The sequence below is a fragment of the Neopsephotus bourkii genome, unplaced genomic scaffold (assembly GCF_033783945.1).
Source record: "Neopsephotus bourkii isolate Nb327-2 ecotype Australia unplaced genomic scaffold, CSIRO-AGI_Nbou_v1 NB_1760, whole genome shotgun sequence".
Classification (NCBI taxonomy): Eukaryota; Metazoa; Chordata; class Aves; order Psittaciformes; family Psittacidae; genus Neopsephotus; species Neopsephotus bourkii.
In genome coordinates, this window is record NW_026902234.1 from 6,036,599 (window position 1) to 6,063,341 (window position 26,743).

At 45.8% G+C, this 26,743-nt stretch overlaps 1 protein-coding gene across 1 annotated transcript; it reads left to right on the forward strand.

Moving 5' to 3' along the window:
- The first annotated feature begins 7,536 nt into the window (after positions 1-7,536).
- ECRG4 (ECRG4 augurin precursor) lies at positions 7,537-26,314 on the forward strand. Its single transcript, XM_061377626.1, has 5 exons — positions 7,537-7,705; positions 19,792-19,900; positions 20,715-20,762; positions 23,549-23,706; positions 25,939-26,314. Exons 2-5 carry the CDS (start codon positions 19,813-19,815, stop codon positions 26,098-26,100), a joined length of 456 nt encoding a protein of 151 aa, XP_061233610.1. The 5' UTR covers positions 7,537-7,705; positions 19,792-19,812; the 3' UTR covers positions 26,101-26,314.
- Positions 26,315-26,743: the final 429 nt, after the last annotated feature.

Here is a 26,743-nt window from a genome sequence, read left to right on the forward strand (position 1 = left end):
TGTTGGTTGAGCACTGAGCTCCTCCACCTTCCTGCTGAGCCTGGCTGCAGCCCTTTAATTAGGGAAAGCTAATTACATTTGATAGAGGAAAAGAGGCTGTCAGGTAGTATGTGAGAAATTATCTTCAATTCAGCAGAAAGCATTTTCACCTGGGGTTCCCTGTAGGCGGTAGGCACAGATAGGAAGCTGACATGTCTGAGAAAGGGATGTGTTGTCTTCTCAGCAGCATTTCCCCTTTGCTGGGGATGTGTCTTATTTGGACAGTGGCCGAAAGAGGAGATGAAAGGCTGCTGAGGCTGAGGTTTCATGCCAGCCAGCAGCACTCCACCTTCCTGCTCCTTGGAGGGGTGGCAGCACCCAGTGTGGTGGAGGCTGCCGGGGCACGTTTAGGCTGGCGTTGGACCTTAAGAAGGCTTAGGACATGCAAAGCCTCCTGACTTATTTGCTTATCAAAGGATGTAAGCTGATCGTTCTAGAATGAGCTGGCACAGGCCAAGCACAGCCCAGCCCCACCAACATCCCGGAAGAGCTGAGCTCCTTAGTTCCTGCACCTCCTTGAAAATCCCAAACTTCTTCTCCCCTCCTGTCCCTTGGGGGGCTGAGACCAGCTCGGGATGCTTGCTTATGAATTATTGCCTAAAAAATCATGATACTGCAGAAAGTGAACCCACTAAACCCCAATGACTAGCATAATGTAGAGTTTGAAGAGCTGGTGATCGCAAATGGTTAACTAACAAGTGTTTACAGTGCCTCATGATAGTTACTGGCAGTAAGACAAGGGCAGTAAAAAGAGGATTAGATGAAGATAAATGCGAGACACAGGCAGAAACAAGTACTCCAGCAGATGTGTGTGGAAATTAATGGGGTGGTGATAATAACAAATTCTGATTTGCCACACAGTAAATGCATCTCTTGATAATCACTTTCCAGTAGGATACCAACTAGGCACGCAAGAGACAGAAACCTAAATGGGGTGACATCTCTGCATTGCCAATGTACTGGATAGACACACTGTAGCTCAAAAAAGACAGCTGGAAAAGTTGAGTTTGTTCTGTCCCTGCAGTCTTCCCCCCTCAGAATTTTATTTTCTGGATCTGTGACCCTTTCTCTTGGCAATTAAATCCACAGGGATACCAGGGAAAGATATCTCCCAACTCAACCATAAGGCTGGTGGTCAGGAGATCTTGGTCGCATTCCAGCTGCTGCCTCAGATATCCTGTCTGACACAGGACAGGGGGTCACTGCTGACCCACATGTCTGCTCATCTACCCAGATGGGATGCGAAAGCTCCCACAGAGCACAATACTTTGCCAGATGTGTTGTTGAACTCCATGTGTTTATGTTTGTGAAGAGAACATAGGATGAAAGGCATTACAGAAATGCAAGATATGATTTGTTATGATTTAAAAGCCATTCTGGTTTAGCAGTGCTACTTTCAAATACTTGCACCCTGCAGGCATTTCCAGATAAGGACTCAAGCCCAGCTTTTCTTTTCCAGTCCCAATTTTTTAAAGAAGCAGAGTGGTTTCCAACCCCTTTGGAAACAGGTCTTTGCATGTTGCAGCCTGTGATGGCAGGGACCAGGCTGTCTCCACAGACATGGAGGTATGAAAAGCAGGCCCTGCTCTTGCCCTTCTCACCCAAATGTACAGACACAGTTCCTCCCTGCCTTCATCCCACACATCCATCCTTATGGATGTGTGCAATGAAGGTAACACAAACCTGGCCAGGGCTTCAGCTTCACCCTTCACAGGTGCCTGGGAGGAACCATGGGAGAGGGAATGAGCGACAAGGGGAAATTGAGGAGAGGGGGCTGTTTTGTGGTTCCCATGCACTCATAAGCTGCGTGCCTGGACTGCAGTGTCAGGGTGTAAGTCTGCAATGCTATTTTCTTGGCAGGGAAATCACACAGAAGAGTCCCATTTCTCCATCCTCTGCATCACAGTTTGCTGCTGCCTGAACTGTGTGAATGAAAAATGGCATCAGCTCTGTCCACCAAGTCCTTGGGAAAATACAGGAAGATCCAGCTTACCAGTAGCAAACAGAGGTTTTTCTTCGCTTGCTTTGCTTTGAGGAAGGGTTGTTTTTTTTTTAGTTGGGGTCATTTTGGTGAAGCTGTTCACAGAGCAGCTCTGTAAACTTGTTTCCCAGTGCAGTGGAGGTTAGGCAGATGAAATTCAGCTTGTAAAGGACCTGACCAGCAAAGCAGGAACTGCCCTGATGCCAATTTTGCCAATGTGTGCAGAGCCGTTTAGCTCTGTAGCAGGGGAGGGAGAAGAGGATGGAAAGCCCTGAGGCTGGTGTTACCATGGGTGTAACTGTAACAACGACCCACCCCATTAGAAGGGAAGACTCCAGAGGGACTTTATTGAAGCCATTTATCAGTTCTTAAAAGAGGCCTATAAGAAAGATGGGGAGAGACTTCTGTGATAAGACAAGGGGCAATGTTTTTAGACTAAAAGGGGAGATTCATGGATGTGAGGAATAAATTCTCTGCAATGAGGGTGGTAAAGCACTGGCACAGGTTGCAGAGAGGTGGCGGATGCGCCATCCCTGGAGACATTCAAGGCCAGCCTGGTTGTGGTTCTGATCAACCTGACCTAGTTGAAGATGTCACTGCTCGTTGCAGGGGGTTGGACTAGATGACCTTTGAAGCTCCCTTGCAATCAAACTATTATGTGATTCTGTGATTCTATGATCATTGGTACTTGGTATTTCTGCCCACATGCCTGGAGTGAGGCTCGGTGAAGATCAGAATAAATCCCATGAGACCTCTTTGAACAACTGCTAAAATTCAGTAATTTGAAAAAGCAGGGGGTACTAAAGACCAAGATTTGTCTTGCATCCTAAAATAAATTACATTTTCAACTCCCCGAGAAGACAGCAAGTTCCTCCTTGCTTGAAGAACTGTGTTCCCTGCTTAATGCTCTGGCTGCGTGTGACTGCACTGCTCAGATACTCTGTCCCCTGGCTCTTCTTTCCCAGTTTCACCATGTTCAGCCACATCAACCCTGGGCTCCCTTGCCTCAGGCTCAGGCAGCAAGGGGTCAGCAGCCAAGTGCAGCAGCAAATACCCCCGAAAGCAGCGAGCAGGGACCTGCCAGCTGCAGATTACCAATGATGTAGCCCAACCGAACACATCTAATTTCCCAGTCTCCGCTTCTTGTGCACATGACCTGTTAAAAGGATTCAATTAAAAGAATTCCCAGAGCTAATCTAGTGATGATATGATGAGAGACAGGAGCTCGAGCGTATCCCAGAGGTAGCTGATCGGGTTTCCTAGGATGTATTATTTATGGGCCATCTGCTTTAGACAAGTATTGAAGTCTGAAGGGGGGAGGATTTTGATGGAATTCACTCATTTAACTGGGATGAAGAGTTCTGTGGGTATTCCGTCTGTCTGTGTCCCGTCCCCCCCCCCCCAAAAAAAATGCTGCAGCAGCTATTTGTGGAATAAAGCTGGCAACAGGGTACCTGTGTGCTGGTGCCTTCAACAAAATGCTGCTCAGCTCTGAGAGCTCACACACGTCCTCACAAGAAGGGACCATTCATAGCATGGTCAGAGGTACAAATGCATTCCAGTCTGAGTTCCTGGTACTGTGAAATACAGGCATATAAACAGAGCCGTGGCTGGAATGTGAGGAGGCCGGGGGACCAGCCAAAAGAGGCAGAGTCCACAGGAGAATGGGAAATATTTCCCCAAAATAGCTGATTTAGTTACTGTATAGCTCAGTAGCTGCAGGATTTGTTTACTGCTATTATGGGCAACATGAGGCAAAATCACACATGTAAAAAAAGAAACTGTCTCTCTCTCTGATTTGGGCTGACGTGCTATTTAAATAATATGGGTCAAGAAATCTGAAGTAAAGTATCTTCGTGAACAGGACTTGTGCTCCTTCCCATCTTGTCTGTCTCCCATGGTGCTAAAAGCAGCCTTCTGCTGACATTTCCCCATCACGGTTGCATCATCAGATTTCTAAATATCAAAGCTTCCTCAGGCTAATGTCTAATCCTTTCTTAGTGACGAGAAATGAAATTCCTCTCAAAGCTTTGGTTGGGAAGGGTCTACAAAACCTTTGCATAGAAATTTGCTGGAAGCTACCTGTCACTTTGCTGCCCCTTTTCCAGTAATTCAGACTAATGACTCGTCAACACCTTTTTTTTTTTTCCTTAATTCTTCCTTTTGCATCTGTCTAGAAGTAGCTTTCTGCTCCAGTTACTGGTTTAATAACACAAGGCTATCTACTGAGGTACAGTTCTCACCCAGTCCTATTTGATTTGTCTCCTGGCTGTTTTCATAATCCTTATTTTGTTCGTTTTTTTAAAAAAACCCTCAAAACCTGGTTGTAGCATTCAAAGATTTGTGCCTCTGAATTGGGCTATTCCTTCAGAGCTGTTCTCCTGGATGCTGAACTTCTGAAGGAAAGTTTTGAGAATGAAAAATGCAGATTTATAGTCACAGACTGTAGGAAAGGCAGCTATCAGAAATCCTTTTAGGCAGAGTTTTCACTTAGTTGATATTTCAGTTATTCCTCTATGGAAGGCTTCTCCCAGAGCTGCTACCTATCAGTGTTTTATCCAGACAGGCAGGGAACTGATTTCTGTTTGATAGGTGACTTGGTGTATCATCCACATGCCAAATGTTCAGGCTGGGAAATGCAGCCCATGCAAGGAGCCTGGATCAGGCCATACTCCAAGATTGTTCTTGCTTGTGAGCTTTGCTGTGGTGTCTTTCCAATGTAGCTGCTCCCCACAAGCTGTCCCACTGCCTCCTCTGTCTATGGCGTGCCTAGACACCATCAGGCTGTTCTAGCTAGGGAGAGTGCTGTGGGACACAGAAGCCAGGAGAAGGGAGCAATGAAGCTCCCTCACGGGTGGCCTTCAGCCACATCAGCGTAACCAGTTATGCATGAGGACCTACAGCAAAGGTTTGGGTGCTCTCAGTATCCCCTGCTCTGTGGCACATGGACAGTAAGGGTTGTGGCACTATGAGCCAGCTGCATACAGCAGAGAAGAGTTGCATGAAGCCCCATCTGTGCGGACACACAGATGGGTGTCTTCTGTATGCTGCCATAATGTACCACAAAGGCAACCCCTTGGCGCATGCCTCAATCTCTAAATACCCAGTAAGGTGTGTGCAGACAGAAACCTGCATAAAGGTACACAGGGATGTGTACTATCTTCTTGCTGCAAAAATCAGAGTTAGCAAGATGATAAAAGCCACTGGAGACCCTTTTAGTTCCTGTTGCTGTAAGATTGATACCACTGGCATATTTGTCCCTCCTCCTCCCAGCCAAGAAAACTCCCATGGACTGGATTTCTCTCCCCAGACTGCTCTAGTTGGCAGCACTTCACCTACTGTAGGGAAATGACTTGCAAGGACAAGACCTTTGAGCAGAATAGAGGGCCAGAGGTTTTAAAGCCCTTGCTTTTGAGCAGGTGTCTCTGCAGAGGCTTCTTTACCTGCCAGAAAACCAGGCAGAAGAGTCATAAGAGCCTCTTCAGGAATACCTTTGAGCAAGAGCCATTGTGCATCCCTGTGTGTTTGCACAGCCCTTGTCATGAAGGATTTGGCTGCTGCCACTGCACAATTAAATCAGGGGTGAATCCAGACTCTCTGATTTCACTGTTGGTGGTCATCGCCATGGCCACACCACCATTCTGGGTGGCAATGATTCCTAATCACCTCTTTTCCTTGGGATAATGTTCTGTCAGTTGGCTGGAACAATCTCACCCGTTGCTGCTGTTCAGAGGAGATCCCCATTGCTCAAGTTCAGCTGCCCGTTATCCATGTCTTCCCTTGTCCCATGTCATATGCTTGTTGGGCATGTCATCGTGCTCTGCTCACAAAGCCAGCTAGGAGAGCAGACCAGCTCTGTTGCTGCTGTGTTAGTCTTCTGGCAGGTTATACTTCTGCCACATTAGTGAGCTAAACCGGCTAGGTGAAGAGATGCACTGTTGGAGCCTGGGTGGCATAAGGAGTGAGAGCAGCTCCTGGAAGGGATGAAGGGAGAAGAGAGGGTGTTCATGGTGGTGAGACACCAGAGAGGCTCAGTCTCATCTAACTTAGTTCTCATCCCTGCATGACGCCCTCCTGCCCACTGTGCTGTGGCTCATTCAGTCAGTGACAAGGTGGATTAGGAGAGCAAGTAATAAAAGTTTCTCTTTTACCCCTTGGGGTACTTGCAGCCAAAGCCCCTTCCTGATCCAGGTTGCTGCATATGAAGAGCTGTGTAGACTGGCATAACATTGTGGAGAAAGGCAGGGCAGGGGTTGCTTAACCCATCTCTGCTGTTAAAAGGTTTACTCATCAGAGCCTCAAGGACCAGACCTGAAGCTAAATTTTAGTTTTCTAAGAGGGTATCTCTTCGAGTCAGTGTGGATGTTTCCTGTGGAGTCAGCAAAGCAAAAAGAAGAAGCTTTTGGAGGCTTTCAGGTCCTGTTCCTTTAGGTTTAAATGCCCATGCTAGGTGGACTGGGTTTTGCACAGTAAGCAGCAAGCCACAGTAATGGTATTTCTGAGGTCTGCGTGATCATGTTACTTCCAAGTGGCAGCAGTAAGTACAGCCTCATTTCTCAGTACTCCTGCATGAATGGAGACGTGTGGCCGGTTGCCTGTAGTTGAGTCCCTTTGGAGTATTTGAGCCCTTTGCAGTCCATAACTGCAAAGAGCTGCTTCATCACTGTACATCCAGATATGTGCCATGGCCATGGATATTCACTGTCATGGGGCCAGACATCCTGAGGTATGATCTGAAAGGTACATTCATTTCCACTGAATGCCTGGATATGTATCTTCTCTTAGGTGTTCTGGTGCTATAAATACATAATATTCCTTTAAAATATGGCTGTAACTGCATCAAAAGTTTCTTTAAACCAATTGTGATTTCTTTACGCCCTTAGCAATGTTACTGGGATGTCCCACTGAAAATCAGAAGTTTTTAATATGCAGATGCCATGCTTGATGCCTGTCCCTGACTAGTTACAGATTCATAGAAATCTGGTATTACTAATGTCCATCTTGTTTATTCCTCTTGGGTTATCCATAATAGGAGGAAAAAACATTGCACCTGGAATAAAACATAGTTTTGCTGCTGTGCAGTTTTGAGCATGACTGGCATTTACCTGGAGCACGGATCTTTACAAAAAGGAGCCTTGTTTCCTGCAGTAAGGTGAGCCTGCAGCCATGCCTTCTCCCTCAGGCTCTCCTGCTGACCCTAAGTGAGCCACCCCTCCATGCACCTCCTGGATGCTCTGCTTCACCAGCACATACGGGCTCCCAGCACCTGCAAGAAATTAAAGAGCACTAAAATACTTCATGTGGCCAGTCGCTCATCGTACAGCCGGCACAAAAGCCCAAATTCCTTTCATATGAGAACACGGGTACATCTGCTTGCAATCATCTTTCTCCAGGCAGCCGGCCTGATTAAGCAGAAATGTGATTCTCCACACTTGGTCCAAGGAGTGCTTGGCAGACACCCGCAGCCAAGGGGCTGGGATTCGGGAGAGGCAGAATAAACGCGCTTTTCACGCCCAGCATCCCCAGCAGTCCTGTGGCTCCTGCGCTAGCAGCCTTGGTCACTTCTTGCCCTGCTTGCAGGAGGCAAGACACGCTGAAATAAAGAGAAACTTGTTCTGTGGCAGGAAAGGTCATTTCTTCTGGCCAGGCTTTGGGGAAGGAGACAGGAAGCATATTATTTTAAAGGTAAACCGATGAAATATTTGTTTGCTGGAGGAAGGGGAGGAATGTCAGAAACATGTCAGTGTTCTTTAGAAAAAGTTATTGTGGTGTCTTACTCCTGCCCTGAAAACAGCTGCAAGGTGTTGTAAAGAAATGTTTTAGCCCTCAGTGATACACGCAGGGTATTTTCCTTGCTGGAAGGATTCTCTTTGTCCGTCCGTGCATGCGTGTGTGTGCTCACGGGGATGTGAATGCACACTCCGTAGCAGATGCAAAGGTTGAAAATATTAGAAGTAAGTAGACATAGAGGGATATCAGCAGAGTCTCTGGTAATGCTATTTGTTTGCTTCTTAATATTTTCTTTATTGCAGCTGAACAACAAGGAATCGCTAAAAATGACTACTTCAGTGAAGGCTGCAGTTTGTAGCACAGATGTGTTATGGTTTATGTACTTCTGTAGATTTGCCAGGTTCTGTTTCAAAACTTGCCTTTCATGTTGCTTCACAAGAGGACTGGAGAAGTAATTTATAGGTGCAATTAAGAATGCCATGTTTGGGGAGTTAAGGGAAAGTATTTTTAAGGAAAGCAAACTTGACAATTGAGTAGCTCAGCTTCACTGTGACTCCTGAAAGCAAGCAAATCTGATCATCAGTTAATATGTTTGTAAAAACTAGGTTGCACCCCTCCAAGACTCTTTTTTACCAGCTCATAGTCCAGAGACATAGCCTGAGGACTTCAGCCAGAGCTGCAGAAGCTGTGCTTTGCCAGAAGAGCGCTGCAGTTGTAGCTGTAGTGGCCCCAGGGCACGTGTGTCCCAGCCCAGCTGTGGCGTTCCTCTGGCTGGACTGATTGAAATGGCCAGAAGTGACAATTCACCACTCCTCTGACTAACGCAGCCATGCAGGGAAGTGCTGTGCTGGCAGGCTGGGCAGGCAGACTGGGGACAAGGCAGCCTGCTTTGTGTTTGCCATTTGGAAGCATATGGTTAAATGAGGTATGGACTTCTAAACTCTTTGAACTGTACTCTTGCCAAGACCTACCAAAGTCTTGTTTTAGGCCAAGTTATGTCGTTGGCCTCAAACAAATGCCTAATGCACTCTCCGAAAATAAGTCTGAGTCTTAGCAGTTTTAGGAATCTAGCTGGTTAAAAGTTCTTAATATAAGGGTATGGTGGAAGAACATAGTCTCTTACTAAGTAGAGGGAACAGTGATGGACAGACACTGTTTTCAAAAACAGTTGTCATGCTGGTGTCTATTCATTTGTCTATAAGTTTGACCATTGCAGTTTATTCACCTGCATTCATGTAGACGTGCAGAATTTTAAGGTGACAGTAGAATGACCTATGTTAGTACAAAAAGATTCAAAAGGAAACATCTGCCATTAAAAAACAATATGAAAAAAACCACATTTATTTAGCAAGGCTGGAATACAGGAATTTTTGCATGCTGTGTTTGGCTTGACTTGCTATAGACAAGACTTAATGATGGACAGAAGGGTTGTCTGGAAGAAAATGTGCGGTGTCTGCTATTTCCCAGGGCTTCTCTCCTGCATGTTCATTTGGGTATTGCAACACACTGATACTCTGTCTATGCATATATCTATTCAGGTATTATTTACAGGTCTCATACTTAAATGTCTTTTTTTTTAATATGGCTTAATTCTCTGTGAATACTAATGTGGATATGTGGAGATCAGACACAAATGGGATGCCTTTAAGGCTCTGTTAACGGCCTCTGAGGATATTGATCACCAAGTGTGGCTACTGAGAAAAGATGCTGAAACCTTTGGAGCTGAACAGTTAACGGAGTATGGATCAAGCCTGGGTTTTCAGTTATAGGAAGGATAAGGTGTTACATAAGTCCATCCCTATGCCAGTCACTCAGTCTGATGCTTGGGTCTCAGTGCAGTGATGAGAAAATGCGCATCTTTGTTACTCTGCTTTGTGAAGGCTGTGCTTACAGAGAGTATCCTTACCACTCACCACACAGCTTTCCTCCTCAGCAGGAGGCACAAGCACGAGTTTTTAACTTCTGGAAGTCAATGTAATTTGCAGAATTGGGTCCTGCTCTTGCACCTTAGTCTTTCTGATCTGCTACACCATCAGCCTTTGCCTGCTCTGTTGCTTACCTGCAACTCCTCCGCTCCTTGTAGCACTGTTGTCAACCATTGACCTTCAGATATTGCCTGAAGCTACTGCTGTGCAATTGATGGGAAAATAGTAACTGTTAGGTTGAAGGAAAGTTGGCTTCAGCTGACATTTTTGTATAAAGTCAGAGGAATCAATTTCATAGGTGATTAGTAAATGTACAAACTCCAACCGCCTTTTTTACTTTTCCTTCCTTTCACATCCAAGAGTGATGCATTGATTTTAAGGCTAGAAGACATCAGTCTGGCCTGATCACCTGCATAATTCAGATCCTCTGACATCCCTATATAAACTCATGTTTCTGGATCAAGAAGAGTACTTGTGACAGAGACTTGTCTTTTAGCAAGGAAAAAAACCAAAACCCTTCCCTTGATTAAGAAAGAGCCACATAGTCCGAGACAATCCTTTTGAAGTTGTTCCAGTGCTGTCCAAGAAAAATGTCTTATACCTTCCATATGCTTGTTAACACCCATCTGATATTTCCCCTCAGAAGTTAGACTCTGAGCCCATTACACATCCAATTAGGACACAAACACTCTAGAAGAGAGGCTGCTCCACTACCTGCATATGCATCACCCATACGCAGACTGTAAATATTAGTAAACAGAATACGTTTCATAACTGTAATTGTTTTTGTCACAAATTCAGCCTCAGATCATTCTGGATAATTTATTCCTGAAGCAGCTTACATAGTCTGGGAAGAAAAAAGGCAAACACATTTTTCGATATAATGCTATGAAGAGAATATGCATAGATCTTTGGATCATATTCCTGGTTGGTATTGTTTATTCAAACCTAAGAGTTTAGATCTGTGTGTGTGAGAGCTTATTTTTAAATGGAAATATATGATGTTTAAATGGAAACAAGAGATGAATATGGGAGAGAAACCTCTGATGAAGTAAGAAGAGGTGGAATTTGTTCATAATGACACCAAAATGAACATATTCTGTCAGCCTTTGTTTTAGTTTCTTTTTTTTTTTAGCCTAGCCTGGAGTCATCTGTGCACTTGCAGGGAAATTAATCTGTGCTTTGGGCAGCTATCTCTCCATAGCTAGGGGAGACTGATGGATTGTTTCACATATTAAGATTGTAGGTTCAGTGGGAACTCTGTAGGAATGGTGACAGTAGTGCAGATCTGAGGGTTTTGGCTTCTTTACTAAAACAGATAGCTTATAATATTTGCTCTTTTTTTTTTTTTTAGATATAAGGTCCTGTTTATGCTATGTATTTCCCTCTTCTTTCTGCTGCATGTTTCTGTTCTTTTTTTTTTTTTTTCTGTGGTTTTCTCTTCTTCCTCTCTAAACATTTCAGTTTGGCTTGTTTAAATTACAAAATAAATTATGAAGTCATGTAAAGTTAGTACTATGGAAAAACTTTTCTATGGGCATATGTAGTGGCTTTTTGACGATTCTGTGATTTGGTTATACTGGGCTTGCTTTTTATTATTCAGTGAAACATTATTCCTCATTAAATGGCCAATCCAAACCCCATGACACAGATTTCATATGAAAGAATCAACGGTAAAGTGTTGACTTTACTAAACCCAGGGACAGTTGCTGTATTTGAAGCAGCAACACCAGGATTCTTCTTGTTCATTTGCTCACAGCAGCGAGCCTCCTAGGTCTCTGAAAAAAGGGCTCACATATTGGTTACTGCTTGCTTCAAAGTCTCTGTGCTGCCCCAGTTTTCTCTTTGTTGAAAAAAGGCAGCAAGCCTCCTATCTGCACCCATCTCCTCCCCGCTGCCCAGGGAAGTGGTGGAGTCACCATCTCTGGTGGTACTTGAAAGGCTCGTAGGTGTGGTGCTTAGGGACACCATTTAGTGGTTAGCTAATAGAAAGGCAGTCACTGTCCCTCCATTACAAAGAGTACTACAGATCTGCCATGCAGGGTGTGAAGAGATGTTAAAGCAGGAAAATGCTCTTTAAAGCAAAAATCATCTCGGTCTTCTCTAAAAACAAGGAGTTGGTCATGAAGGTTTACAATAGCAGGTCTTCTGAAAGGAGGAGGCAAAAGACTTCAGTTTTGGCAGATCACCCCACCTTGAGTAGATGCAGTTTCAGAATCCCTATTTCTGAAGCAGATAAGCTTTCTTGTTAAAGTCCGTATTTGATTTGGCCCCAGACTGAGTGATCTGGCTCAAAACAGGGCTGTTTTGCCCACCAGGTCATTTCTGAAGCAGAGGAAACCTCAATCTGGAGATGGACAGTAGCATATTAGCTCCTCTATGCCACAGCCATCCCTTACGGCAAGAGCTCCAGGGTGTAAGAGCAATTATGTCAATGCCTAGAGGAGCTAGCAGGGACTTCAGAGGCCTGTCTACATCAACAAACGCAGGCAGGTTCTTCTGCTTGGGTGAAGGACAGCCAGTGTGAGTTTAGAAGTCATGAAGCCCTATTAACATAGAGCTAATGGGCCCTGCTGTGACATGGGTCAGGTTCTGTGCCAGGCTTTGGGATCAGAGCCCAACGGTGTTCCTCTGCCATCCAACAAAAACAACTATAGGAGAGCAAAGAGCCAGGGATGAAGCTCCTGCTTTTCCAGAGGAGCGTCTGTATGATGGCATTTTTCAAGATCCATGCATAGCAACAGCAGACTGGAATTTACTCTTTCACAGACAAATGGGATTCTGTAGGGCTTTTGTGATTAAAAATATATGTGTGCATGAGTGCTTGCGGCAGACACACCTAAATGATCACAACAAGCAAAAAACATCCCCTCAAATCTCTGTTCCCCTCAGCCATTATGCTGCCAGGTTAGTACACACTCCCTTTGAAGTCAGTGGCATCCAAGGACAGCCGGGTGCAGTGGGGCTTCACACAGGAAGATTAAAGGTGTTACTGAGCAGCAGCAAGCAGCAGCAGCACAAAGAGACTACAGAAAGTGCATTCTCCTGGAAAGAAACCGAACTGTAAATCAGAAAGGTAATCCAAAACCAGACAAGAGGAGGCACAGGCTTGTTCACAGGCAGGGCTCAGGCAAGGCACTGGTGAATTGGAAAGCCCAGGTACAAAGCAGAGCCAGCGAGAGCAGCCACAGAGCAGATCAAGAGAGGTGTAAGGTCACACATGATAATGTCAGGAAGACAAGTGAGGTTTCTGCTCTGATAAGCTGAGAATTGTACTCCAAGCTGGGACGTACTACCTGTTATTAAGGCTCCCAAAGGCTTGTGTTCGACCTGAGGAGTGAGCAATCACCTGCCCTTCACTGCAGGTGACTTTGCCATGTTTCAACCATTTGGGCAGTCCGTTTGTGTACCAGGGTACTGCCTCGGGCAGGCTGGCAGTGCTGCTGTAAGTTTCAGCCCATGTGTTTCCTATCTGCCTGAGAAGGCAGGCCAGGGAAAGCAGTTTGTTCTGTTTATGCTGAGAAAGCCTGGCAGCCTTCAGGCAATGTGCTGGCTCCTGTGCCTTGAAACAGGATTCAGACTGAGCAATATCAGCAGCAGTTGGGGATGCTCCCCTTTTCCTTCCCATGAAAATGCACCCACTTTCTCCCATTGCCAATTAAAAACAAATTAGTTCTAACGCACATGCTCAGGGCATGTGGGCTGTGTCCCTGCAGATCTCTGAGGTTTACGTCCACAATGGTGAGGTTGCAGCAGAGATGTCTAGGGCTTGCCCTGCCACCCAAACTGTCATATATTGCTGCTGGGGCTGAAGGGACATAGGTACAGGGAAGAAAACCTTGGGTAGAGCTGTCCTGTCACTGTCTCAAGACCTTTGCTCCTTAACATGCAGATGTGTTCTGCTAGCAAACTACCCTGCATTGGCAGAAATCCACTGTGAACCATGCCCAGATTTAACAGGCATCCGAGTCATCACTGAGGAGTCATGAAGACACCACACTGGCCTGCAAGGACCAGTTGTAGGCACTGCTAAAGGCCTCAAATGTGAGACAGGAGGAGGAAGTGACCTGACTGGGCTGCTCAGGTGGGATGGGATCAGTGTGAGTTCAGGTTGCCCCTCTCTCCACACCTGTCCTGCTCTTGGGATAATGTTTAAGAAGGATCAAGTGAGCCCAAATGCAGCTATTCCTTAGGATGTGGTAGACATAATACTGTCCTCTGCCAAGCGAAGAAGTTCTATTTCACCAGTTCCACCACATTCCCACTCTGGCCGTACTCTCCCACCTCCTTCTTGGCCTCAGCTCTCGCAAATCACCTACCTGAGCCATCACATCTCAGTAGTCCTTAAGGTAACTAACACAGCACAAGTAAACTGGGTCTGCCTTTTTATCAAACTGAATTGGCTCCAAAAAGTATTAGAGCCAGTGCTTGTAAGGGAGGGGAGGATGAGGTAGCAGGGGCAGAGAGACTTTGCCATCTTGGTGATAGCAAGCCACCACATTGACTTAAGCTCTTAAGGGTAAGGCAGCTGCCTAGGGCAAGCACAACTGGGTTTCCAGCCACCCTCCAGTTTGTGCTGGATTTATCATAAGGTACTGAACTGGGTGTTGGAAAGGCTGGCTTCTCTGGTAATACTCTTCACAAAGAAAGACACTCGTGTGCACTGCTCTACGAAGGGGTTTAGAGCTGCAGGGGTGAGGAGAGATGTATTTTTCCAGCCATGACGAAGGTGCCCAAGTGTTTGAAGGTGACTGGGCTTGCAAGAAGCTCTTCACAGCTTCCCCTGGTCTTGTAGTTTCTGCCATGATGGTGCAAACCAGCTCTCTAGTGAAGCAAGAGGGAGGAAATACTGTTCCTGTGGTGAAGACTTGGTTGGGGACCTGGGAAGACAGGAAAACCGTGCCAGTGGATGGTGGTATGGGACACCCTTCAGGAAAGGGCTTTATCCCTGAATAGCTGTGGTCACTGATGACATAATGTAGTATCCAGATAGCTTTATTTTATTATATGAGTGGCACCCACTCCATGAGTAAGCCCAGAGTTTTGGGGAAAGAACAGTGTGTACAAACCATTAAGACAGAGTAATGTGTAGGCAGAGGGATGCTAAAACCAAATTGCTAAATTTAAGATTTTTAAGACTTTGCATTTACTAATCTTGCAACTCATTTGACGTGTTTGGGGTTTTTGTTGTTTTGGGGGTTTTTTGCTTGTTGGTTCATTTGTTTTTAACTAGCGTGCATGCATTCTGGATGTGAATAATAATAATGTGAGTGTAGGACAGTGAGGGAATAAAAACAAGTCAGAAATAGCTCAGGAATTAGTGTTCATAAAAAATATTTTCAAGCACAAATTGTCCCAAGAGACAGCAGTAAAAGGAAGAGTGATTTGAATAAAATCAGGCCACCGTAAAAAGACATGTTGTAATGTCCTACAATCTGTCTCTACCTCCTTTCCTATTAGATCTGAATTACAGACCTGACGTATACTTCCAGATTTACCCTAAAGATACACTGGATGCAGCAAAAAAGGAGAAGGAATTGATAGAGAGAGAATTTTTTTTAATCCCTTTCCCAAAAGGAGGCAGCCATGATCAGATAATGTTGCCCAACTAATCTGCTTCTCACTGTGCTTATTACGAGAGGTTAATTCTGTAGTGAGGGCAGAAAAGCCTTGCCAGTTAGTGAAGGGAGGAGGATGGACAGACCAACAGAAACCATTTCTTATCTGACAGGGTCAGCCAGAAGGTGCAAAAAATATTATCAATAGCCAAACATGGAGGGAAAAAAAAAGAAAGACCGTGTTTTAAGGGTTTTTCTATGGAAAATATAAACAATAATATTTGTTGCTAACATGGACCAAAGTAGCGATGCAACCTGTTGAGACACAACGGATGAAATGTGTCCCAGCCATGTGTCAAGGCCAGCAAGACTCATAGCAAGCAAAAATTAAACTTTAGCTAAAGGAAAGGTGTTTGTCCTAGGACTTCGGCCTGGTCCTGTCATTATCAGGAGGTCTCTGGAGCAGTGGAAAAAATAGTATGAATCTCAAAATGTTTTGGGAAGAACTGATTGTTGACTTCTGTTTGGAAGGGAAACATGACTCCTGCGGTTTTCTTGGAAGAGGCTGCAGAAAACAATCTGGAATGCCAAATGCCTCTGTCCTAAGGCTTGTGACTGGGCTAATATGGCTGGGAGAGTCTGTAAAAACCTCACGTAGCAGAAAATAGTCATTTTCTGGGTGTTGGGAGTGCTGTTCAGTGCTGCCGCATTCTTGATCAAACGGGTTGTTTTAGTGGATCATTAAAATTTTCATGGTGCTTCATTGTGAGAAGATGAAGTGTCATCTCCTGCAGTCCCTGGCTGATTTCCAGTTTATCTATTTGCCTACAAAATTATGCTGGTGCCAGGTCATAATATTTTATCACGTCTTATGTTTTTTAACTTGAAAATCCAGCTTTGGGACTCCTGTGATTGTATAAATATTTAATGTACACTGCATTTAAGAACATTATTGTGTTGAAATGCTTGAAATTGTGACGCCTACTAAAAGAAGAAGGAAAGAAACTAAGATCAATCATTTTGACACAATTTTTTTTTGTGCTCTGAATTACTGAATATCCTTGAATGGCCATTACTGATACTATCTCTTACCTTTTAATGAGTACACCACAGTTCTCTCAACAGCTACTGTGATGAGATGCAAAAGCAGAGGTGTCTCTGCTACTCAGGCATCTCTCAGTACTTAATTTTAGGCAAAATGTACAATAATAATTAAAAAAATCTAACAAAAATTCAGTGATGTTTTGAGGCCGAGATTTCCCCACCCCTCATCTAGTTCAGATCAGTTAAACAGCCACACATGCCCACTTTATCTACCTGTAGAAGCCACTGGGTTTAAAACTACTAGGCATGAGCTCAGAGATCCCACAGATGAAATGGGGTCGCCTAAGCGGTCACCAAACACACAGTGAGTTGCTGATATATTTACTAAATCAGCTTGGATCTTCTTTGCTTATCCCAGATAATACACACCAAGTCCTGCAGGCTCCAAGAGCAATACTGGCCAGCAGTAGGCTCAGCAATTGGGATTTCTCTGGCTCCAGTGTGTCTCTCCACCAGCTCCATCCTGCTATCCTGCTACAGCATCCCTCCAACTAGTGGTCCCCATTACGTTAAGCGACTTGATGGAACTTCACACCATGCCCTGCTCACCACTCATCCTCGAGCTGTCTGGGGAACACTCCTGCTGACAACATTAGTTAACATCTTCCAATAACGCTTCAACACCAAGAGTCTACCATTGTCATCAGTGGTGATGAAAGACATTTAAGGAAATGGTGTCATTAGTGCAGACTTGCTTACCTAGAGCCCTTAGGGGTGTTGCACAGTCGTGCTGGCAGAGAGCTCCCAGCGCTGGTGTGCCAGCAGAGGCAAACTAAGCCCTAAGACAAGCATTACCTCCTTCATGCTAAAGAAGGAGATGTTTTAGAAAGTGTGATGTCACTGCTGATGGAGAGATCCCAGCAAAACACTGCAGAACCCAAGTCACATGTACAGAGGCTGTGGGTTTACATGACGAATAACAGAAAGGGGTACTGCAGGTGTGACAACAAACAGGGATACTCACTTGAAGGTAAACACTTCCGATCATGATGCAGGAGTTGCAAGCTCAGCAGAAAGAAATGTCTTCCTACAACAGGAGGGCAACACTGCCTCAGTCCTTAAATCAAGCTGGAACACACATAAAGATTGTTACTGGAAAAATATCAGCCACCTTTCACCACTGCCTTTGAAAAGAAGTGGTGTTACATTTTTACTCAGCTTCTTTCTTTATGTCTAAAACTTTCATCCCCTGAACTGACAAAGTGACCTCTTCTGGGAAGATACTGCACTCAGTTTAACCCTGAGCATTCTATTCTTCTGCCAATCACTTCTTCCACCACTAGGGCAATGATTTTCTACAATAACCTTGCCCTTGAGTCAATCTGTTCCCTGGGTTTCACCAGATAGCATTTTACATCTGTAATTTCTTGAATCATGGTGTTATATTTGGTATCCAGAGGAGGTTTTGTGTTTTGTATTCTTTTGGCCCAGAGGCACCAAGTACCTGAAGTTCTGCAGAATCCCAGTTCCCACAAAAGGCTTGTTACAAACTAGTCAGGTGAAAACAACACCCTCTGCCATTACCAGTATAGCAGTAGACCATAAATATTCATGTGTTATCACCTTGGCTTTCAAAATTATCTACATCATGGCTGTTTCATGTAGCCTTCCATATGTGCTCTTCCCTGCTGTCCCTTCTAGCTATATTCTGCAACTAGTCATTCAGAAACCTCAGGTGGTTTTAGTAAAGAGGCTGTCAACGTTAAGCTGATGAAAGAGTGTATTGATTCAGAAGAAGGGGTGTTTGCTCCAGCACATGCCGTTAAATCTGCTGACACTTTATACATGGGGCTGTGGAAAGAAACCACTCAAAAGCAGTGACAGAAAGGGCAAGCTAGTTTTGATTCCCATTTGCACTGAACTGAGGACTTCTATGAGAGTGCTTCCATCACAGACAAGAGCCTGGAAGGTGCTGCTGCCTCCTGCTCTGCCCTCCAAAGCTGTGGCTCTCACAGAGACCAAAGGGCACTTTGGCTGGAGTGACTGCGTTGGTTTTTCAAGCTGTTGCTGGTGTTACTTCAACTGTGATGGGCAGAGAGGCCTGAGCATAACCCTGAGGGTGCTGGGGGATGGAAGGAAGAAGAAGGAACACTTCGGGTGCAGCTCTAAGTACTTTTTCACAAGGGAAAAGATGTGTGGGGCAGTCAGAAGCAGTCACCTGAAGCAATGATCAGGCTGTGGGTGGGACACTGCTGAGGGATCAGCCCTTGCTGGTGCTGTTTCTGTATTTTACTGTGAGTGGTAAAGTCAGGCATAGGATCTTGTCCCACCACCACACTCAGCTGTGCCTGAAATAACACTGACGGGCTCCACATCTCATCACAGGGAGGTGCCACACCTGTGCACAGCTCCCTCACCACACATGCACGTATACGTATATATGCACACATGTATTCAATGCACATATTTCTATAGAATTACAATATGTACACTGTGTGTGTATATCTTCATCTGTAACCAATCTGGAAGCAGCCCTTGGATCAGGGAGCCAAGCCTTCTGCGCTTGCCAGATTTCTCACAAGTAGGTTACAGAGAGAGCCCAGCTCACCCCTGCTCACCCTGGCTTTCCCCTGTGTCCCTCCTGTGTGCCTCTGTACCCTGGCACAGCTTCAGCAGCAGGCGAGATGCCCGTAACCATCCCCTGAGTGTTGTGAGTCAGTGCTGGGGTGGAAGAGAGAGGCTTGTGTCCGAGCATGGGCAAGGATTTCACTATGCTTTGTTTCATCTGGGCTGTTTCTGAAGCAGAGAGACAGGGAATTCACAGAGAGAAACTTAAATCTGAATTAGGAAGAGACAGAGTTAAGTTTATGCACCATTAATTATAATACTGCTGAACAAGGAGTTTTATATAGTTTGTGAGTTTGGCTTTTGGTCCCTGAGTTTTGCTATAAGTTAAACTTGTCTATATACAGAAAAAGAAATCAGAATTATTTTTAGAGCTGACCAGTTAAAATGTATTGATGTACACTGGGGTCTTGGGGGGGGAGGGGGGGGAGAGTGGGGTGAGTGGGAGGAAGGGAGAGAGAAAAAACCTTGAACTGGATCACCTTTGGTTGATTCTGATTCGTTTTTCCACCAAGACAACCTCTGAATTTCCCTTTGCTGTTCCAGCCGAGTGACAAACTGTCTTTATACATACAGAAGTGCCAAATGATGTGCTACCGCTATGTTTTAATTCCCTGTGAGAAAACCCTGCATGAATCGCTGAAAGGTCTTTACCGGTTGCACTGGATTATGTGTAACCACAAAACAAAATCACTGCTGGGAAGTGGCAAACCCGCCGCTGGCTACCGGGTGATCCCCGACCTGAAGCGGCTGTCCTCGTTCCCCCCCCACTCACTTCTGCCGCCTCTCCGCCCCACCCCGTGGCGTCGGGCCGGGGCGGGTCAGAGCGCCCCTTCCCTCTGCTCCGTCTCCATCCCCATCCCCATCCTCATCCTCCCGTCTCCTCCAGCCCAGGTGTCTCGCCGCTGCCATGCTGCCGCCGTGTCCCCGCGGAGCCCTGCCCGGGGCCTCCCTCCTCTTCCTCCTCCTCCTCCTCCCGCTGCTCTGCGCAGCTCCCGGTGAGTGAGCGCCCGAGGCCGGGACGGGGTACGGGATGGGTGCGGGATGCAGGGAGGGAAAACACAACCCGACGCGTCCTGGGGAGAAGAAGGAGCCTTCCCCGCGTGTCCTGCATGAGTGAACGCCTTCAGTCACGCCTTGGGTGATATGGTTTAGAGCGAGGTGTCCCTGCACATGTCAGGGGGGTTGGAACTTGATGATCTTAAGGTCCTTTCCAACCCTAACTATTCTATGGTTCTATGATTCTAAAACCTGTGCAAATTGAGCATTTTCTTTTAAAGAGCTTGTTTTCCAGAGCAGAGCTCTTGCAGGTCAGATCTGTTGCATTGCCTGGCAGTGGGCTAAAGCGTTGGATCCCTTCTGAGAAAGGGCTTCAGTAGGAACAGCTTTGGTGTGCTTTGTGACAGGCTGCCAAGGCACAGATCTGAAGTAGCCAGGTCATTGGCATGCCCCTCGCTCAGTGACCTGGGGTTCCCAGGGTTACTGTGCTGCCTGCACACTGTGTCACAATACTGGCACTGGTTACAGTCTTCTGCTGAAAAATATGATTTAATTGGTGAAGAGGCCACCATCGGGGTTTTCTTGCCAAGAAAAGCTGGGGAGAGGATGTCAGAAGCTTCCCTGCAGTGTATGGTGTGCTGGATCGGGGAAATGGGAGCAAAGGGAGGCAGTGGGAGAAACATGCCACAGAGTTCTGGCTCTTGGTCTGAAGCTATGACAAAAATACTTTCAGTGTTCTCTGAGATGTAAACTTTTTTTTTTTTTGCCTTTTCTTTCTTAGTAAATGTATGTGTTTTATTTTTACTTGTCTAGATGTGTCAAGGGGGAATAAGCTTAAAGAGATGCTTCAGAAACGGGAAGGTAAGTGAAGAGACAGTGAAGTGCTTCCCCTTATTTTTCCTTTAGTCAGCTGATGTCAGTCAAAGCTGCCAACATGTTGCCACTGAATTTACAGCTCAAGGCAGACAGCCAGAGGAACAGTGGACAAGTGCCTGGTTCAAAGCTGGTAGCACACAGCTGCTCTCTCCGCATGCCGTACCAAAAGCCACCCAGCTAGAACCAGAGAATGGTTTGGGTTGGAAGGGGCCTTAGTGATTACCTAGTTCCACCCCCCTGCCATGGTCAGGAACACCGTTCACTAGACCAGGTTGCTCAAAGCCCTGTCCAACCTGGCCTTGAACACTGCCAGGGATGGGGCAGACACAGCTTCTCTGCGCAACCTGTGCCAGTGCCTCACCACCCTCGCAGGGAAGAGCTTCTTTCTAATACCTAATCTAAATCTCCCCTCTTTCAGTTTAAAGCCATTCTCTCTTGTTCTGTCACACCCTTGCAAAAAGCCCCTCTCCAGCCTCTTCTAAAGGCCCCCTTTAGGTACTGGAAAGCTGCTATAAAGTGTACCTGAAGCCTTCTCTTCTCCACGATGAACTGTCTCAGCCTGTCTTCATAGCAGAAGTGCTCCAGCTCTCTGGTCATCTTTGTAACCCTTCTCTGGACTTGCTCCAAGAGGGCCATGTCCTTTTTATGTTGAGGTTCCCCAGATCTGCATGCAGTACCCCAGGTGGGGTCTTACGTCTGTTTGGGATGTGGTACTGGAAAGGCTGGAGGCTCACCTCATCAGAGCCCCCTCTGAAAACCAGGGCTCCCCGCCCCAGGCAGTAGGCTGGCATTTTGCTCTGCGCAGTGTATAGCATCCACCTTTTCCAGTGTACGCATGGCGGGTTGGCGTTTAGCTGGTTTATTCTGGGAAGTCACAATCTTGTCCAAGGTATTGCAACACATAGAAATACTGCTGGCTCAGGTGCAGTGAAGAAAATGTGCAAACTGGGCTTGCTCATGATGCCTTGACTTGTTCCTTTTGTCCTCTGGGCCCCATGTGTTCTTCCTTCTTGGAAGACTGCTTCTCTACAGGAGAGATGATGGCCAAGGGCCCAGTGGGCAGATGCACCGAATGGCTTGCTGGTTGAGGGGAAGGTGTGGAAACAGAGCTGGCTGGGGACAAGCAGCACTGCAGCAGATGGAGGCAGGCTGAAGTGGCCTAGAAGTTCTGGTGTCCTACCCTCAGCCATGTCTAAGGCAAAGAATTTACATCCCTTACAGAGCAGAATCCCACTTTTTGCAAGGCTGCCAGACTTCCCACTGGGTTTTTCCCTAAGTCACCCACCACCTCTTTGCCAGCCCCAAAACATGTGTCCCATCCACAGCCTTGCACATGGGTTCCCTGCCTTACCAGTCTGCAGTGCTTGCATGCAGATAGGAGTGACCGCTTGCCACAGCAACCCTCCCTGTACCTCAGCAGCAGTCCACTTGTTTATTCGGGTCCCCTGATGGGAGTGACCTCCCAAAGGAAGGCTTTTGCAGCACACAAGCATCACAGCCTAGACCAGGGAGAACTGCAAAGCCTTGCACTGATGATGGAGGGAATACATAGCCCCTTAATTCCCGCCTCACCCCCCTTCTGCAGTTGTGTGCCAAAGCGAGCAGGCTACGTACACAGTGCTGGCTCCCTCCCCGGCAGTGTCCCTTTTGCAGGGCTCACTGACATGACGTTTGTTCAGCAGTCCTGCTTCTCAGTCATAACACCCAGGTTGAGCGCACAGGGAGTTATCAGTTTCCAACTCATCACTGCAGGGCAGCCTGCTGCTTCCCACTCTTCCTGTGACAACTCATCTATCAATCACTTTTACCTCTTGAATCTCCTTCCCCCTGCAGTCCTTCACTGCCCACCGTGGGTCTGCCCACCTCCTACTTCAATGGTTTTCACATCTCCACCTGACTTCCCTGTCTGCCCCAGCCTCTTCCCTCACATCCTCCAAAAATTCCTGTCCAAGTTCCTGGGTCTCTCCCTCATTGCAGCAAACCTTCTAAAGGCAAGACATTCCTCTGATTCATACACATGCTTCTTGTATCATGGGGAAGACAAAACATCATGCCATGTTTCATCATTTCCATGCATGGCAGGGGACTAGCCCGTCCTCACATACATGCCTTTCAGAGGCACATAATTTTGTCTGGCAGCCATAGAAAACAGCTGGCCCTTAGGCATGGGGCAAGCCAGATTGCACATCTGGGTCTCGCAGGTTGAGGGCATTCCCATGCATCCACCAAGCAGTGTCCTGTGGAAGCCTGATAGGGTTTTATTTTCAGGCATACAGTGCATTTAGTAGTACTTGTTATTTAAAAGCTACATTTTAAACAGCAGATTCAAAAATCTACCTTTTTATGTGTGCCTCCCTTCACCCTAGTAAGTTAACAGCATTTCTCCAGGCTCTTCAGGCTTTTTAATTTCATCTCACATCTCCATTCCCATTTCTGCAACAGCAGCACAGAGGCCAGTCTCCTCTCCTCAAAGCACAAACCCGTTGTGTATATGATCTTTGAGTTTGGGTTTATTTATTTAAATTCCTCACTTAGCTTCTGTCTTTGAGCTCAGAACAGCTTTTCAAAGTCCAAGTGGACGGGTGTAGCTGAGGAATCCTATTACATCAATGGTTGCTGGGTTTATTACTGCTACTGCTGTCACACACATTGCGCTGCCAAGCACAAAGTTGATGGCACAATGTGAGAAGCATTTTCTTACTTGCTGCAAGCCTCAGGATGACTAAAAATTCCCTGGCATGTCTTTTGGGGTGGGGGGGGATTAATTTCAGCCCCTGTTGCCATGAAGCCTGAGCTGTCAGTGAAAGAAACAACGGCCAAGGCATTCCTAAACAGCCTGAGACGGCAGAGGCGCCAGCTGTGGGACAGGAGCCAGCCTGACGTACAGCAGTGGTACCAGCAGTTCCTGTACCTGGGATTTGATGAGGCGGTGAGTAAAAAGCTTTCCAGGGTCAGTAGAGCTTCAGGGTGTGTGGCTGTGAGTGTGGATGCACAGCCATGGGGGCAAGCTGCCCCACTTCTGGTCACAGATACTGCGGTTTCTGTTTGTAAAGTAGCAAACGTTGCACAGAAACGTAAGCTCTGTTATTTGTTAGATAACTCTTTCTTATTTTGTTAATAGAAAAAGTTGACATTCGAATTTTGTGTGGAGGTCTTGGCTGTGACTGAATGTAGCTTAATAAATTGCAAATGGATGTATAAACAAAGCTTGCTTTGAGAAACAGGCGGTGAGACCCAAATCAATCAATCATATTTCAGAAAATTAATTTGGCAGCCTCAACCTTATCAATTTACTTTTAAACACTCTGAGAAATTCACACCAAGCTTGTCATGATTGGCATTCCTCAGTGAAATTGCACTAACAATATGTACCTACTGCGTGCCTGGGCCTCCATGATGCAGGCAGCTTCTGTCTGCATTGTGAGCCCTGGCTGCTGTGCCTCGACTCTAAACATGAAAGCAAAACCATTTGATAATGTGCAGCCAACCTCCCTTCAAATGAGAATCACAGAATGCTTTGGGTTGGGAAGGACCTTAAGATCATCCAGTTCCAACCCCCCTGCCATGGGCAGGGACACCTTGCACTAAACCATGTCACCCAAGGCTCTGTCCAGCCTGGCTTTGAACACTGCCAGGGATGGAGCATTCACAACTTTCCTGGGCAACCCATTCCAGTGCCTCATCACCCTTACAGTAAAGAATTTCCTCCTTATATCTAACCTGAACTTCCCCTGTTTGCCTGAAGCCATTCCCCCTTGTCCTGTCGCTACTGTCCCTAAGGAAGAGTTCCTCCCCAGCATCCTTGTAGGCCCCTTTCAGATGTGGAAGGATAATTAACCCAGTTAATTTGTAAAAACACTGGGATGGAATCAAGTGTTCCCAGCTCTGCACAAAGCTTTAGCAAACAGATGCTGAAATAGGGTGAAAAATGTGCATTTATTGCAGTCTCACATGTAGAATAATTTCTATGTTAATAAGAGGTAAAAGTAGTTATAGATGCAGAAGTTTTGGCTTCTGTTAGCTGCATGAATGTGTTTAATGAGATTGCATTGGCACAGGCAAGCTGGAGAACATTTTGGACCTTCATGTTATGTGGATTGCTTAGAAGATGAATGCACTCATTTTCAAAGCTGGAACAATTAGAAAAATAATCCTTTGCTTGGACTGAAAAGATGACGGATACTTTTTTGTTTTACCCCCTGGGCATTATGCAGATAAAAGTGAGTTTTTAACATCAGGGCTATAGCACCCTCCTCCAATAGGAACAGGAAAATAGGCAAAGTGATTTTATGCATCAGAAGCTAAAGACTGGGGGCAAATACCAAGAAGTAGTAAGGACAAACCATGTAGATAAGACAAATTCTCCTCTGTGCATTTCGGAGACTGAAATGAGGCCTGTTGTGGGATACAATGAATCTGCTTAGTAGGTTTTCTTGAGTGTTAAGACACAGTTTTAACAATGAAATAACTGTTTGTTCCAAGCAAAGGACTTGGGCCATGCTTACCCTTTGTGTATTTTGCAAAACTTTTTTTCCAAATCCCAGCCAAAAATATTTCCAAAGAGTCATTCAGATGGAAAGGCTTTGGCTTGGCAAGTATTTGATATCCTTGCACACAGTTTTTCCTCTGCTTTTGTGAGCAGAATTGAACTGCTTATTGCATTTCCATAGCTGGAAGGCTGCGCTGTACCTTCATTTTTACCCATGTAAAAGAGAACCAAAAGATCACAGGCATAAAGCAAAAGCCTGTTGCACCCACTCTGCAGTCAGTGACATTTTGATTAAAGGCATGGGGAAGTGGGGCACCAAACCTTTAGATTTTTAAGTGCAAAACATTGAAAGGTTTTCATCATCCACCGTGGAAAAGGTAATAGAAAAACTAAAGGTGCTCAGTGCGTGCCTCAGTTTAAGCACTTTACAGGGGGCAGTGGGTGTTGGGATGAGCCCCATGTGGGCAGGACAATTCCTGCACTTAGGACCCTGATAAATTCCATAGAGAAGGTAGGTACAAGTCACAGACCCCACAGAGCTAAAGATCTCATTTCGACAAGCACACAAAGGATCTGAATTTCTGAAAGAGACAAAATGAACCTGTTGCACCATTTCTGTTTCTCTCTCTTTGTTGTGAAGTTTAGGTTAGGAAAGTATTTTTTTTTCCACAGAAATTTGAGGATGACATGTCCTACTGGACCAGCTTAGGGCGTGCTCGCAATGAATACTACGGTGGGTACTACCAACACCACTATGATGAAGATGCACCGATTGGTCCACGAAATCCACACACTTTCAGGCATGGAGCAGGTGTCAACTATGATGATTACTAATGCCATTTACCCTGCTATAGCTGGTGCTTACACAGCTGCACTGCGTGAGGCTGAGTCCTCCTCCCTCAGCCTTGCTTTCCTTCCATTCATGTAAAACAGCAAGAGCAAAGGAACTGCCAGACTTGGACAAAAGCAACACGACTTTTTAATTATTGTTACTTAGTAGCACACTTTATAAAAAGTGTTGTAGAAATAAAGCTTTTTTGATAAAGAGGTTGTCATTATTTAGTAGAGTTTGTAGCACCCTGTTTCATTCCAACTGTATTGCTACAGATTCCTTTTTAAAGGGCTTTTTCATTTGTTTTCCTGCAATCAATCACAAAATTACATTATATCTAGTTTGGCACAATGTAAGCCAATGCATTTCAGATGTGCCAGCTCATTCAGATTTGTGCCAACAAATAAATCCAGTTACCCTTGGGGGGATAAGAAAAACACCCAAGCGTTCCCCTCAACTGAAGTGGCTGCCTTGTTGCGCTTGTTGAAGCGCCCTGCTGTTTCTGTACCTACCACACACAGTCCTTCAGACTGGTGTGACATGGCACTTCTGCAGCTCCTGTTGGGACAAGGACAGATGTTCACAAAAGCTAAATTCAGCGTGGAGGAGCTCCCCTACCTGCACAGCCTGTGAAAGGAAAGGATC

What these genes read in the sequence shown, in the direction of transcription:
- ECRG4 (XM_061377626.1), top strand. Translation starts at nt 19,813, where the DNA reads ATGCTGCCGCCGTGTCCCCGCGGAGCCCTGCCCGGGGCCTCCCTCCTC. An exon ending in GCTGCTCTGCGCAGCTCCCG is followed by an intron (nt 19,901 to 20,714) that starts GTGAGTGAGCGC and finishes TTACTTGTCTAG; the next exon opens with ATGTGTCAAGGGGGAATAAG. An exon ending in GATGCTTCAGAAACGGGAAG is followed by an intron (nt 20,763 to 23,548) that starts GTAAGTGAAGAG and finishes GATTAATTTCAG; the next exon opens with CCCCTGTTGCCATGAAGCCT.